Raw genomic sequence first — 16,288 nt, 5'->3', positions numbered from 1 at the left:
AATTGTTATGTGCATTTTCCCCCTCTGCATTTTCTTCCCATAGTGTTTTTTTAAAAAAGAAGTGTGTACAATTAATTAGGTACTGATTTGTATTATAATGCAGCATCTTAAGCGCTAACTTACCCACTTCCTGTCTGTACTGTTCTTTTTATATATATATATTCTGGGGGCAATATGACTTTGCAGCACAACTTTATACATGTTTATTCAGAAGTCAGCCCCACTGTTTTCAGTGGAGCTTACTCCCTAGGGTGTCTAGGATTGCACATTTAAAAACAATTGTCATGTTTTTCTGTGAGAGTCCTTGACTTAATCCAGCCCCCCAATTCCCTTCCCCCCCATTTTTACTTTTAAATAAAAAAAGGTAAAGGTACCCCTGCCCGTACGGGCCAGTCTTGACAGACTCTAGGGTTGTGCGCCCATCTCACTCAAGAGGCCGGGGGCCAGCGCTGTCCGGAGACACTTCCGGGTCACGTGGCCAGTGTGACATCGCTGCTCTGGCGAGCCAGAGCCGCACACGGAATGCCGTTTACCTTCCCGCTAGTAAGCGGTCCCTATTTATCTACTTGCACCCGGGGGTGCTTTCGAACTGCTAGGTTGGCAGGCGCTGGGACCGAACGACGGGAGCGCACCCCGCCGCGGGGATTCGAACCGCCGACCTTTCGATCGGCAAGCCCTAGGCGCTGAGGCTTTTACCCACAGCGCCACCCGTGTCCCCCTTTACTTTTAAATATAAGAACTAAAAGGATGCTGAGATGGGAATCCTTGTTCTGAACTCCCTCTAAAGTTATTTGAAAACTTGTTCTAACCCCATTTAAAGCAGCTCTTTGTAAATATTTATGTTCAAGCATGTGTATGATCAGTTAAGCTGTGAATATGGGGATAGGGTAACAGGGGAAGATGGAATTGCAAGAGTTGTTAAAACATCTCCTGGGAGCCCACACTTAAACTCCCACTACTCTTACTGTGACACAAGTTTTAAATAAAAGAAAATACAACTCCTACATAAGGAAAAGATGGACTTAACAAGGCTGGGATAAGTTTGAGGAGGAGGATTCTAGGAATTTCCAGGTTACTTTATGAAGCGTGTACTAGATAATGCTTATGCAATGTATTTTTCTTCTAAGGGAGAAATTAAAACTAGGCTGAAAAACTTATTGGGTGTTTTGAATTTCCAGTAATCCACACACAGAAGCTTAATTTGTTACTTGTGTACGTGGGCTGAGGCATGTTTCATATTTTTCACTCTCTTTAATGTTTATTAAGCTCTGAATTCTGAACGTGTTAGTTAATTTTATTTTATTATTTTTATTTTAGGATTCTTTATCTTATCCTTTCAACAAGTCCCAGTGGTCAGTCCCAAACATCTTTTTGGCAGGCGCAGGTCCCTTCAGCAGGTGCTTTTGGAGAAATACAGCAAAGAGTGCTGTGGGGCAAAGACAGGAATCCTGAGAAATAGGTCTCCTAGGAAAAACTGACTACAGAATTAGGCCCCATTGATACAGCAGCGTGAAGGAAATCCAGTGGGAGCTTGAGCTGGATCCTGATCCATGAAAAAATCCCATTGATGGACCCTCTTTTGGCCCTTTGGATTCTTTCTAATATCAGTATCCCAAGCCTGCAGAGCAAATGCCCCCCTTGTAATATAATACAGTGGACGCTCGGGTTGCGAACGTGATCCATGCGGGATGCATGTTGGCAACCCGCAGCTTTCGCAACCCGCGTCTGCACATGCGCAGGTTGCGATTCGGCACATCTGTGCATGCACGACCGATGAAACCCGGAAGTAACCCCTTCTGGTACTTCCGGGTTTTGGCGGTCTGCAACCCCAAAAAAACGCAACCTGAAGCGGCTGTAACCCGAGGTATGACTGTAGATGTAATTAATAACTCAGATAATGTTTGTGTCCTCAAAAAAGTATTTCTCAATTCCACGAGAGAGCCTTGCTTAAGAAATCCTTGCATTTTACACAAAAGAATCCTTTTTTTCTATGGAGAAAAAACATGCTAAATGCTGGCTTTGTTTTCTTGGTGCAGGCAGTGCAGACTACTGGAGAACTAAATCCACACCACAGATGTGAAAACAACAACCCCAAAAGATGCACCACTGAAGAAAAGCTTTGGTTTGGTGAGAATGAAGGAGACAAGGTTTTGGATGTGAGATATAACCCCATATATCCCGATGCTTACGCAGAAAATATGACAACGTATCAGAATGGCTGTGGAAACGGCACCTCTGTTACCTGTATGGTGATGGAGAATAAGGAATCGAAGCACTGCAATACCTCCTTAGGTCAGAGTGGTGACACAAGTCACAGCTATGAAAATGAAGGCCAGGATGATAAAGTCAGCCCTTCCAAACTCATGCACTTTTTCTCCACTCCTCGGAAAAGATCTGGCTCCAATGTGGAAAGGCCTCGTTCTCTGATAGTCATGGGGAACCCCTCAACATGGAATGCCCTGTCTTCCATTAGGAAAATAGGATCTTTCAAGAAGTTGAAATCCTCCGTTCTCCAAGGAATGCCAGCCAAGGAAGACTCTGACACCTTAAATGATAGCGTGTTGGAGAATAATATCAGAAAGCATGTCCCTAACAATACATTGGTGAGAGTTCAAACAAACAGGTATTCTTATTCTGGGCCACTACATGACTCGCAAAGCACAACAGACAATGCTTTTGTTTCTGATCATTCTGACGGGGAGGAAGGCGATGATTCCTTCCTGAGGAACACTCGCAGGTCACGCAGCATCAGGCGTGCCTATGGGATTGGCCGTATAAATTTATTAGACACTGATAAAATTCAGGGCCATCAGGACACTACCAGGACGGTATCCCCTGTCATACAGGAGGCCCAGATTTGTGAAATAGTAGTGAAAGATTCTGAAAGCAGCAAAGTCATCTACCGGAGGAGCAAAAGCACAGATAACCTGAACTTCCTGAAAAAGAGCTCATTCAAAAGGAAGTCGACCTCAAACCTCACCGACCTCAAAGTAGTGAACGAAAAGCAAACTCCACAGAGAACAACAAGTATTTCTTCAGCGGACTCTGACAAAGCCAGCAGGAACTCGGAGCGCCAGTCGAAACGCTGGAAGAGCCCAATCAGGGCGAAGGATTTCGACAGAGTTTTGAAACTTGTCAGCAACGTTGCTGATGTTGCGTTGAAGAAAGACGGTCCCAAGAACGAAATCCCATCCTCTAATGAGCCAAACCAGAGGACTAGATCAAACAGTCGGCTGCATGATGATTACTCACGTCGGGTTTCCAGCAACACTGAGAAAGACAGGCGGAGGTGTGCACCTCCCAGGAGCAGCCCAGACTCTACTGTTTCCACATCGAGTGTCCAGAGTTCTGAGGATGACAATGTTGCGGCTAATACATTAACCCTCGAAGGCAGCGGTCTCAGGATGTCGTCCTGTGACCTTCCAGATTCGGTGTCTTCGCCACCTCCACTTCAGGATGTTGGGACAATTGCGAACGAAGTGTTTTACGAAGACTCTGATGAGCCAAGAAGTTCTCGCCAGTTTACATGCAGCAGCACTGAGCATCCTGCCACCCCTGCCAGACCCGTCATCCCCAAGCCTCAGAGCCCTTGTGCCGAAAACCTCAAGTGCAATATGGATTTCCGTTGTCCTGACAGGAACAGCACCTTGTCACTCAGCTCCGTGGAAAGCGAGGGAAGAGGGGAGGGGCCTTCTGCCAAGCTAGGGAAGAGCCCTGTTTGCTTCCAGGATTCGGTGCAAGCTGTGTTCTTTGACGACACAAATGAAGACAGTGGCATCAGCAGCCACTCTCAGCTGAGTCTCAATTTAGCTGTGAGTGTTGATGAAAAGAAGGAGGAGGTAAGGAGGAAAGCAAGGAGCTTCCTTCCTGTAAGGAAGGAGTGATACTCCACTTCTGGGGTTAACTAAGTATTGACTACTACTCATGTAATGTCAGGTGGCTTAGATAACTTGTGTGTATGTTTTAACCACTCTTGCAGTTATATTCTCTGCATATTTACTCAGAAGTAAGTAAGTGTGCAAAGAAGTGTGTAAACAATTCCATTTCGAAGGTGAAACTGGAGTAGTTTGCCCTCCTGTGCACATTAATAAAGAAAGCCATGGAAGGGAGATGGCTTGTGTACATTTTCGAGGGCAGCGCTATTGCAATTTGCAACCTCACCACCTTGTGACAGGATCAAGACCAAGCAGGATCCAGCTAGGTGAGTCCATGGCTGGAGCCCTGTCAAAAGACACTTAGTGTAAGCCACATGGTAGTGGCCATGGTGCTAAACAGTTAAGGGACCTTGAAGTCACTCCCAAACATGCTAAAATTATACAGAAGGCTTCATGATGACAGGAGCTGCATACACAGATCTTAACAGGTTGCTGCAGTTCAACCATGTTTGAACAGTGGTATGTGTTGGTACATTATTTAAATGTGCAGTTAGGGGCATATTTCAAAAAGAATCCATTCTTTACTGAGCTCTGCTTATAAAATGGCAGCTGTGGGTGACATAAGATTCCAATAATTAAGAGTGACCCCATGGATTGATTTCCACTTTATTAACCATTTCAGATGTATTCCTCATCTGTAATCCTTGTCTCAATAGCCCTGTTCTGTATAGCGTTTGAATGTCGTAACAGTCATTATTATAGTTGTTAAGATATGCACATAACATGCAGGCGTCTAGTCCTGTTGGTTTGGAGAGAATAACTTAAAAGAAAGTTCAAAACCTTCGGTGGGTCAGTCAGAACTTCGATCCAGAAAGGATTTAAGTGTCCTGCAATAGAACCTTGTTCCATTTATCTTGTCCACCAACCCCTATCTCTCTTTTCATATGCTCATTGGCCTTTGACACCGTATACCAGGAGTGGCTAACCTGTGGCCATCCAGATGTTGGAATCTAACTCCCATCACCCCACCCAGCATGGCCAATAGGGATGATGGAAGGTGTAGCCCAACAACATCTGGAGGGCCAAAGGTATTCTTACCCCAACACTCACCCTGTTAGGGAATTCCATTCCTGGAATATTTAAAAGCATTTAAAAGTAAATTTTGGGACGCGGGTGGCGCTGTGGGTAAAAGCCTCAGCGCCTAGGGCTTGCCGATCGAAAGGTCGGCGGTTCGAATCCCCGCGGCGGGGTGCGCTCCCGTTGCTCGGTCCCAGCGCCTGCCAAGCTAGCAGTTCGAAAGCACCCCCGGGTGCAAGTAGATAAATAGGGACCGCTTACTAGCGGGAAGGTAAACGGCGTTTCCGTGTGCGGCTCTGGCTCGCCAGAGCAGCGATGTCATGCTGGCCACGTGACCCGGAAGTGTCTCCGGACAGCGCTGGCCCCCGGCCTATAGAGTGAGATGGGCGCACAACCCCAGAGTCTGGCAAGACTGGCCCGTACGGGCAGGGGTACCTTTACCTTTTACTAAAAGTAAATTTTGGGAGCAGAACTATGTTAAGTAAATACATCAGTGTGTTAAATTCCCAGCGCATCCCAACAGAACAAATATACCTGTAATTGTGTGAGATATTGAGGCACAGAAGTGCTATATCTTTAGCAAAAGCTGAGAACAGAATTTGTGGAGCAGCAGGGAAGTAACCACTTCTCTGTGGCTTTCTGCTGCACTCAGGTTCCATGCTTTTTCTTATTTCACTTCCTGTTTCTTAACTTGCAACATATAGCGGCAGTTACATCATTGCAATACTGCAAGGAGGTTAATTAGGTAAAACTCCTATATCTCTTTCTGGTGTAAATATAAAGCATCTGTTGGTGTTCTGAAGGTCTATGTCAAACCTGCCCAGTGCATTTATGATACATACTTCAAAATACAATTTAGGCTAAAACTTGCTATGAGTGAATGGAATGGTGTAAAAATAATGCAGAAATGTTGTGGCTCAGCAAGACTGACCTACTTGCTATAAGTAGCAGTTAGTAAAACCAAAAAGAGTGTGTGTGTGTGTGTGTGTGTGTGTTTCACTTTCTCAGGCTACTTCTATTAGCTTAATTTGATATGTTGTAGTTTTGCATAACTTCATTAATTCTACAAATCACATTCCTTCCCCCAACCATTTTGTAGAATCTGAAAGATGGTATTCAACTCAGCTTTACTCAGAGATGACCCACTGAAATTAATAAACATAACTAAATTAGGTCCATTAATTTAAATGTGTCTTCTGTGAGTAAAACTTAAGTCTAATACCACCCAATGTTTTCCATCATTTAGACCTCCTGTATTTTGTAATACTTAGCTGTAACTAGTTAGATACTTTTATTCTTTTGGAACAACATGTATCTAAAATGTTATATTGCAGATGTGCGAAGGGAAGAGACACCTCTAGCACAATAGCTGAATCACATGGTGGTAGGCAAAGAGGAATAAAAACAGTCCATATTTCACCTCTTGCAAACTGCTCCACTGTATGGAAGGATGAAAAGAATGCCAGGGCTTCAGAATAGTTCTAGCTGTTAAGTAATAAAGCTTCAAAAATGCACTGCAAATCCTACACAGATTCTGTCACTGGAATAAACGGTAGAGATCTGCATAAGAACATTTATGTGAAGAGAGCCAGTGTGGCGTGGAGCGGTACCTGGGACACCAGGATTACAAGTCCCCACTCAGCCATGAAGCCCAGCAGGCGATCTTGCGTTAAGTCACTGCCTCTTAGCCTAACCTACCCTACAGGGTTGTTGTAAAGATAAGGAGAAAACTATGTACATATGTCACCTTGAGCTCCTTGAGGAAGCAAGGGAAATAAATGTGATAATAAAACGAATTAATAATAAGAATAAGAATAAGAATTTATTATTTATACCCCACCCATCTGGCTGGGTTTCCCCAGCCACTCTGGGCGGCTTCCAACAGAACACTAAAATACAATAACCTATTAAACACCTAAACAGGGCTGCCTTCAGATGTCTTCTAAAAGTCTGGTGGTAGTTCTTCTCTTTCACATCTGGTGGGGGGGGCATTCCACAGGGCGGGTGCCACTACCAAGAAGGCCCTCTGCCTGGTTCCCTGTAACTTGGCTTTTCACAAGGAGGGAACCTCCAGAAGGCACTGGACCTCAGTGTCCGGGCAGAACGATGGAGGTGGAGACTAAAACTAAAAAAATAAAATAAAAACTAAGTATGTAAATATAGTCCCTTGGGCACAGGGGAGGCGCATGCATTAGGCGAGGTGAAGCCATTTGCTTCAGGCTGTGGATCTGACCCCTTCCTCCCAGCTGCATGGGTGCAATGGTGGGAGCAGGGAAGGAGACCTGGGGAGGAGGTTGTCATGAGGGCAGCAGCAGGGCGTTTTGCTTGGGCATAGCACAGTGGTAGAATCATAGAATTATAGAGTTGGAAGATGACCCAAGGGTCATCTAGTCCAACCCCCTGCAATGCAGGAATCTCAGTTCACATCCAGTAGGTCCAAATTTCAGTCCCTGGCATCTACAGCCAAAAAGGATAGCAAGTAGCAGGGTCAGGAGTGGGCTCTGTACAAGACTTGGCTAGCAAATAGACAGAAATGCACTTGGTGGTTCAACACATTGTAATATGGCTTCACATTCCCCCCCCCCCCCAATGCTTTGCTGTGACCCAGAACCTGCTCTGTACCGAATATTTGGGTTGTAAGTCTTTGCATCTTTACTGATATTGTTGCTTAATTGGCTGGAAGAGACTTTGCATGTTCTGCCTTCCTGAGAGCTAGTAACGTTTGAATGAAAGCTTGTAAGTTGTGCTCCTGATTCTGAAGCACAGTACCAAAAGAAGTCCTATGTTGGCACAGGAAAACACAGAAGACTTAAGTTGCAGCCTTTTGAGGCTGCCGGATTATTATGCAGTTCTCATACTTGGTGAATGTGTGACGCCATGCTTTGAAACTGATAGGAAAACCAAGATAAATGAAAACAACACTGCACATTTTCTTCCATATTGTACCAGGGCCCTTTGAAACAGTCTGTTTGTGTTCTCAACCTGCCATCTAGTGGTGAGATACTTTGGAGCAGAACTTGCCATGCATATTTGACAGGTTTGATTTTCAGTTTGGAGTTTTATCAGCCATCCAGAAAACTCCCTTACATATGCGCAACAACATGCTTTGCTTTTGTAATTTGAGACTCCAGTGCGGAATTTTGAAACTTCCCATAACTTGATATGAAGCATCTGGAGTAGCTGCTCACTTTCATTTTTATTTTTTTAACCATCTAAAATCCTACTGGATGGGTCGGATTTATGTATTCTCAGAATTACAGTCAAAGATTGGAGAAAGAATTTTAGTTCCTTCCCTCCTTTTGCTGCTTCCCCATTGGCAAAATCTAGGTGGAAGAGTCATTGAGAGCCTTATCCTCCACAAATGTGTCTGCTTCCATCTGAAAGCTGTCCAAGTTAGTGGCTATTGCTACATTGTCTGGAAGCAAATTCCATCATTTGATGGGGTCTGGTATTTAGGGTGCAGAATTCAGTTCAGAGAGTGACAATCCAACTTCATTCTGTTCTCCTTTCATGGGTTGCAGGATTGCAGCTCGCAACAGGAGCAGCAAAAAAATCCAGGTACTATTGTGATATGGTAGCAAGAACATAACCTTATTCATGGCCACCATGCTTCTGTTTGTTTATCATCCCACAATTGGGTGTTTACGTCTACAAAAAGAGAAGTAAAAATTTACACAGGAAACATTTACCTTTCTAGAATGTACTTTGCAAATGAATGTGTAACTGGCTAGGACTTTGTCCTAAAAGGTACAATATACATAGTTAAAATAAAATAAATAATAGAATAGGTCTTGAATCTTTCTGTTTCATTTTGAGAATTCAAAATAGCATACTGGCTTATTTGGGTTTATTATTTTGGTTTCTGAACCACTAGAAAACCCAACAGTTATGTTTTCCAGAAAGTTGCCCCTATGTTACCAGGAGATAGAAAATCTCCGCCCCCTGCCCCAATTGTCATGCTTATGAACTTATGAAACATGATGTATTTCTATAACTGCTATACTATTCCTGTTCCCGTTATTCTGTTACATGATGTGGACAATTTTATCTTTTTTAGACCAATCATACGTTTTGAACAATACGTAGTTGGCATACCTGTGTGAGTACTTAATATTACTGTAAGCAACAGTCTAAAAACGAAAAACCATATCCATATAGAAATAAATCCACTGATTTCAAAAAGGGGAATCATATCCCGCAGTACCTGTTCTCAGGATGGCAACCTTAGATTATGTTGGCTGGGGGTGGGGGTGGGGAAACAGCTTTGAATATTTTAGTAAAGTGGGAAAGATTTCAACAGCTATCATCAGATAATTTGCATGCTATCTAAAAAGCATTTTTAAAGGCATAATGAGCAACTGTTCTCATAGCAACAACTTGAGATTGGGAGGCAAGGCCACTGCTGCGACTTGGGTTATGAATCATTCTATCAATTCTTTGTTCTCATCAAACTGAAATGAAACATTAAAGGCATTAATGTAATAACGGAGTTCCAGTCTCAGGAGATTAGAGAAGTATCCAAAGCAAAGGAGGGTGGGAAACCTTATTTGGGCCATTAATGATAGCATTGTTCTTTTCTCGCAAACTGCCTTAGCCAGCTTGGATGTTAAGAACTTTGCATTCCTTGGCACGGCTATCAACCAAGAAACGCCAACGAAATGGGCATGGGAACTGGAATGAGCGCAAGCTGAAAAGGGAAGTGGTCAGTGACAAGCTAACTTGAGCGGGAGAACCCAGAGAAGTAGGCAATAAAGGGAGATGATGATATGGGAAGTCATAAGAAGACCAGAGCCCTGAAGCTGGAAAAGACCAAAGGTCCATCGAGTCCAGCGCTCTGTTCCCACAGTGGCCAAACAGGTGCCTGTGGGAAGCTGAGCACAACCCCACTCTTCCCCACTTGCAACTGGTATTCCAAAGCATAAAAGTCCTGTTTTGGAAGAGCCTAAAGAGGCCATGTGCAGGTAATTTGGACCTAGCCTGGGACTTAGCCTTGTCTAAGAATGCAAAATATGTTGACACTTTGCTGTGCCGTGAAAAACGCTGGTGGATGTGATCCTGGCTTTAAAAAGAAAATCACCTAAAGGACTCTGATGACCACCTAGCCGCAGTCAGATGGAGAAGATGCCAGTTACGTCCTGGTGTATAACCATGAAACACTTTTAATTCAGCTTAATACCAGCAGCAAGAACTTAGCGTTTATAGTTTGGAAGCAGAAGTTGGAGCTGAGTGGATTTGGCCACAAAAACTTGTCAAGGTAATGGCTACAAGATGTCAGTTGGACAATTTTCCCTAATAAGATGAGTTAAGATTTAAGGGTCCTGGTGGGGTTGGACTGCTTAAGATAAGGATGATGTGTCTGTAACGCTTACCATAGAAATAATATATTTGATGTGATGTATGTCAGGGTAGGCTAAACCTGCAAAACATTGTTCTTTTCTTGACCAGCTACAGGCACAGAATTAGCAATGGTATTCTGTTTCATCATAGCAGGTAGTGCGTATCTGGAATTAAGCAAGTGTTCATTGATTTGTTCTTCCTAGTTACTTAGGCAAGCAGAATTTGGGCAGTTATATAAAGTCTCAAGCAGGTGGAGCAGGCTGTAGACTCCATAGGGAGAGTGCTATTTTTTTTTTTTGGCTACCTGATTCCCATCTCTTTCTATGTGTGTATTAGCTCTACAGCAGGTGGACAATGGGTTGGGGAGATGCATGGATAATTTTGTTCTTTCACTTCAGGTGTGAAAATGTCCTAAGCTTGGCACTGGGAAGGTGGGTGGGAGCCAGTTTGCTTTGATCATAGGCTGTGGTTCTATAAAGTTATTTTCAGGTTATGCATAATTGCATATACATTCAATCTTAATTTCTTTATAAAAAAAAAATCCTTTCCAAATATCCTACCTCTTGCTGTTCTTTTTCTCTACTTTTAGACCCTTTCAGCAGGAATTTCCTTTTAAAATGAAGCCCTGTGTAAGTTGCTGATTCTTCTTGCACAATGGAGGAAGTATATTCGAAAGGTTAGGCAATCTAGCATTGAGGAACGTGTTTCATTTTCCAATTTTCTTTTGTACACACATGAATGGTACACATTAGAACTCTGCATGTACACTGTATTCCTTTCTCTCTCTCTTGCAGGTAGGAATTAAAAGGAAAGTGGTATTTTAAGTTTTCTTGCACAATTTTTGGTGATGGACTTAAGTGACTTCTGAGAGGTTAGAAAGCCAGCTGTGGGCAGACTGCATCCTGTCACTCACAGCTATTACATTTCAGCTCTTCAGGACTTTAAAACTTTAAACTCTTTGCAGGATCTTTGGATCGCACATGTATGCCTGTCACTCCCTTGTTCAGCACTTGGGACTGGTTTACTGCTGAATGCCTGCAGCATCTGGCAATGGCATTGCCACAGATAGAACTCTCTCAGATCAGGCAAAAGGTCCATTTTTAAATCCCTGGTATCTCCACATAAAAGCATCTCAGGTTGGCAATACCCTGCCTAAGAACCTTAGAATGCTGTTGCCAGGTGGAGTATACTAGTAGCCACTGATAGCTTTATTCTCCGTGACAGCCTTTCTCAACCTTGGGTCCCCAAGTTGTTGTCGCACTACAAGCCATCATTCCTAGCTAGCAGAGCCCCGTGGTCAGGGCTGATGGGAGTTGTAGTCCAACAACACATGAGGACCCAAGGCTGAGAGAGGCTTCTCCAGGGGATGGAGAACCTGTGGCCTCCAGATGTGTTGGGCTCCCAACTCCCTTTAGCTGTCAACCCAGGGTGTGGCAGCTGTGAAAGGCAAATCCCATGCTAGGGATCATTGGGAAAGGAATTGAAAATAAAACTAACAATAATCAAAATACCAACATCTATGGTGCGACTGCATTTGGAATGCTGTTTGCGGTTCTGGTTGGCTCACTTCATAAAGTTATTGTAGAGTTGGGGAAAGGTTCAGAATATGGTAACCCAAATGATCGAGGGGATGGAGCAACTCCCCGATGAGGAAAGGTTGCACCATTTGGAGCTTTTTATTCTAGGGAAAAGGCAAATGAGGGGGTGACATGATAGCATTTTATAAAATTATGAATGGCATGGAGAAAATGGATTGGGGGGGTGGAATTGAATGAAGAAACTGCCTGCCGGAGGAAGCGCTTTTGTGAGGGGCCCCTTGAAAGGGGATGTGGAGAAACCTAAAGTGGATTTTTCTGCACATGGGCATGTTCTCTGATTCTACATTTTGGCTGGCAAAGAAGGTTGAGTGGGTCTTTAATCTCTTATAAAGAGAGATGGTAGAATTCAGGTCTGTGTGAGAGTCATGCTGTACGCCCTGTAAGCCTGCTTCTTTAGCTGTAAATTTGGGAGGAAAGGTGGATAAGCTTTCAGTAGTGATTGACATGCACTTTGCACATGCTCTCAGACCATTCCTCTCCTTTATTGTAGGACTTTGGTCTGAATGTTTCTTATAGGCCTTTTGTCAGGGGAGCCTTAGCACAAACGGAGTCCTAGCCAATGTACACTTTCTCCTTTTGAAAAAAACCCACATGCGTGCATATGTATCTTGTGATTCCCAGTGAGTGGCATTCAGAGGCCTACCACCTCCAACAGTGGAAGTAGAACACAACCATTGTGACTGGCAGCTGTTGAGAGTGGCTTGCCCAAGACCACCTAGTGAGTTCATGGCAGAGGAAAAATTCAGACAGGGGGTTCCCTTATTTCTTAACTCAATCTTGTAGCCACTAAGTTTAGTGCAGGGATATGGAACCCTTGTCCTGTCCAGATTTGGGCTACAGTTTCTATCAGCGCCAGCCAGCATGACCAATGGGAGTTGTAGTCCAACAATGTCTGGAAGGCACAGGATTCCATATCCCGGCACCAAGCAATATACAAATGTTTCTAAGTAAAATACAGAAATCAAAGAAAGTTGGACTTCTGTGCAGCCAACTCAGAACAGGCTGTTCTCTACTTCTGTAGTTTGGGCAGAGTGGGCAGGTCATAATCTCTTCTGATTGTTCACCAGGTTTTATTGCTTAAGACAGGGCAATAATAAATAGCACACAAAAAGAGGACATGTGACGTGTCCTTTCCCCGGTTTTAAGGTACAAGGTCATGGAAATGAACACTTTGCCTGGCTAAGCTACGCTGTGAGTTGTGCTTGTCTTTCCAGCTCATTTGTGAAATTAAATGGGAACGACAGAAGAATGACTTTAGTCAACTCTTTGATGTCCCAATGTGTGTGCGGGGCTCTTATGTCTGTGTCCAATGACAAAGTAAGTTGATTGTATCGTATATGATTTTCCTGCCTGGATATATAATTGTAAGGGCAAGTGGTGTGAAGCAATGCACAACTCTGTTTAAATTCAGTAGGGTTACTTTGATTTTAGACAGCAATATGGATTTATACGACAAAAATATTGAGTCTGAGTGACTTCTTTATGAAATGAAATAAAGATGGTACAAGAATGTCTCCAGTCAGCTTTTCACTATCTTGAATGATTTAACACTCCAGAATGAAGGACTTACTTCTGAGTAAACATGCTTGCCTGCAGTTTTGTGCACAGTTACCTGAGAGTAAACCCTATTGAACATAGTGGGGCTTGCTTCTATATAAACATGCACAGGCTTAGGCAGCGTATAGCACATGTTTACTCAGAAGTAAGTCCCACTGTATTCAGTAGGGTTTACTCATTAGCAAGTGTGCTTATGATTGCAGCCTTGGTAGTTGTGATTTTAAAAAACACACCTTTAGTTGCTATATGTGAAGCTACTCACTGTCACTGTTTACTGTATTGTTTAGTGCAGAGTGTTTCACTTTGTTTCTGATCTTCTAAATATTTATGCCACTCTGTCCCAACCTGGTGCACCCCAGATGTTTTTGGATTATGCCTGTCAGCTTCAGCCAGCATGGCCAGTTGGCAGGGATGATGGAAATTGTAGTTCAAAAAATCTGGAGAGCCTCAGGTTGGGTGAGGCTGATTTAGCCCATGAAAAATACTGTTGATGGAATATATGGCATAATAAGATACTATGGGGAGGTGCAGGAAGCTCAGGTGACTGACCAAAATTAATTCTTTTCCAGTTACAGTCCATGTAGAATCTTAATTTAAAGCTCATTTCAACACAGAATGGAAGCTGTGGTTTATATCTGCTAGTTTACCCATTTTTCCAATCCCAGCATGTTGCAAGTCAAAAATAAGACAAAGTAAATTAAGCCAGAATTTAACAAATCTTACTGGCATACCAATATCAGGGCTACAAAGTAGGGACAATGTTGTTGATCACAGAGGTTGTAAGACGTTACACCTTACAGAAATGGATAGTTCATAAGCGGATAAAGATTTGATGAAATGGCCAAGTTAAGTATAGTACTTTGGGGCTGGGCCAGCCTGTAGGGTCAGGATGTTGCCTGATGTCTTGTACCTAGGTTTTTATTCCATTGCCCAAGGTAGTGAAGGTGAGAGCTGTCTTCTCCTGGCTTCCATCCCGCTTCTGCCATATAGAGTGCTGCAAGCATTGCTGTCTTGCAAGAGGAGCAGCTTCCTATGATACTAAATATTACAGTTTTGTTTTTAATTGTTATACTTTTAGGATAACATGAAAAATATTTGCTTTGCAACTAATACTGAGGGTTGCAGTCCAGTGGATCTGGTGTGGCTAGTACAAAAAGAAAAAAGAGAAAGGCTTCTTAGTATAGTAGCCATTACAGAATATTTTGTGGATGATCAAGGTATTAATGCTCTGGGAAGGAGAAGTAAATTATCTGCAAAACTGTGAAATGAGTGGGAGTCTACTTCTCATTTTCTGTAATGGCACCCTTCAAAGCGACAAATGTCAGTGTTAAATAGTAATTGCAAAATAATAGTAACTTCAGACACTGGGATGCATCAACACTTTTACTTCTGCCAGTTTACTGGTAGATTCCCTTGTATGTATGCACTTCTTTCTTTTGTCACAATCTGGACAGTAATGTCTCCGCCTTCATTTACATTGGAATTTTATGTGTATGTTTGACCCACTTTCATTGTGGAAACAAACAATGGGAGCTGTATCTGATCTCTCTTTCTCTGAAGGAAATCACCTTCAAACCGTTTAAGATTTAACCTTGTGCTTAGGTTTCATTGTGGGCAGTTCTGCTGCAGTTCTGGACTAGAGGGCAATGTAGCAGTCCTTTGCTTTCTGCTCACAGCATCATAGTTAACTTCCACCTTCTTGCCTAGTGCAAGCAATGAGAGCATCTGTGGCAACTGCGTCGGTTAGGGAGATGCAGGCAGCTACCCTTTCCCAGGAGACCGAACTCTCTGAAGGCACTGTCCAACAGGTGATGCTCCCTTGGCAACAGCTCATGGTTTGTCTAGAGTGGGATAAACGATGAGTTGGGGTTAGCTCACAGCAGCAAAGTAACAGAGGAGGAGCAGAGCAACTGTGACCTGTCTGGGAGCCCCATATTGGTTTATTTGCAATAAACCATGGTTTGGCTTAGTCCTTTGTTCAAACTGGTGGACTACTGAGCTAGGCGGACCAATGGTATACAGCAAATTCCTATGTTTCTAGCTTATGAACAATTCTTTTTGTAGGGTTTTAACTTTCCAATGATTGTTTATGTGGTTCCATGATATGTATTGCTCTAGCCACTGTATGGCATCCTGGGATGAAGGGCAGCTAATCACTTGAACAAATAAATAGCTCCAAATGTCTGGAGGGGACCAGATTGGAGGGAGGCTGTGAAGGATATAGCTTATTACGTCTTTTAAGTGCTTTTGGTTTATTTGACCTGTTCACGTTTAAAAAAGGTTGTTACTGATGATCACTGGAAGAAGGCCCCATACCAGGATGAAGAAAGAACAGACACTCAAAAGGTCACACCCAGAAGATGGGGCTCTGGAAAAAGATCCCGCCCTCGGCCCCTCTCAGATTACGGCCAGTTGGCAATTAGGAGTTTCTCAATACCAGAAGATTCTGTTGCTATGGAGTCTCAGAAAATGGATTGTGTGGATGCTGACACTGAGCCCGGATCACCTTCCGCTGAGCCGGGAACCTGTATGGTAGCCAGTCAAAGAGCGCGCAAAAGAAGACCCATCTCTGTCATTGGTGGGGCCAATTTCTATGAGAACCAAACAGAAGAAATAACAGACCTCCTTACACAAGTAAGACACAAAATGCGCAATCAAAAGATCCTCCTCCTCCTTCCTTGCCTGTAACCTTCAAGTTAGAATTAGTGGACACCTCCTTTTCCTTCCTTCTGCTTATCCCAAATCACCATCATTCTTCTAAAAAGCATGACATTAGACTAATTAATACTTCTCAATGGATGATTGTTCCTTTGTGGTGTACACTAACTTTCCTCCTTTCTGGAT

The 16,288-nt window shown here is 43.3% G+C and overlaps 1 protein-coding gene across 15 annotated transcripts in view; it reads left to right on the top strand.

Annotated features, from left to right (window-relative positions):
• The window catches only part of SPATA13 (spermatogenesis associated 13), a 161,031-nt gene that overhangs the window by 108,861 nt on the left and 35,882 nt on the right, over positions 1-16,288 (top strand). For 10 of the 15 annotated variants that reach the window (XR_013392535.1, XM_077927083.1, XM_077927078.1 and 7 more), the window contains 2 exons: positions 2,037-3,839; positions 15,725-16,078. The exons of 2 other annotated variants lie outside the window; for them this stretch is intronic. Coding sequence is in view for 12 of the 13 variants with exons in the window: in XM_077927078.1 (XP_077783204.1) it covers positions 2,037-3,839; positions 15,725-16,078 (2,157 nt within the window). In the remaining variant the exon portion in view is untranslated. Of the gene's footprint in view, positions 1-2,036; positions 3,840-11,349; positions 13,205-15,724; positions 16,079-16,288 lie in introns of those variants that run through there. 3 more of the 15 variants (XM_077927086.1, XM_077927084.1, XM_077927087.1) reach the window with 3 other exon arrangements.

This window comes from Podarcis muralis, chromosome 4, assembly GCF_964188315.1.
Source record: "Podarcis muralis chromosome 4, rPodMur119.hap1.1, whole genome shotgun sequence".
Classification (NCBI taxonomy): domain Eukaryota; kingdom Metazoa; phylum Chordata; class Lepidosauria; order Squamata; family Lacertidae; genus Podarcis; species Podarcis muralis.
Note: the sequence above shows the minus strand (reverse complement) of the source record. Positions and strands in the feature narration are given on the sequence as shown.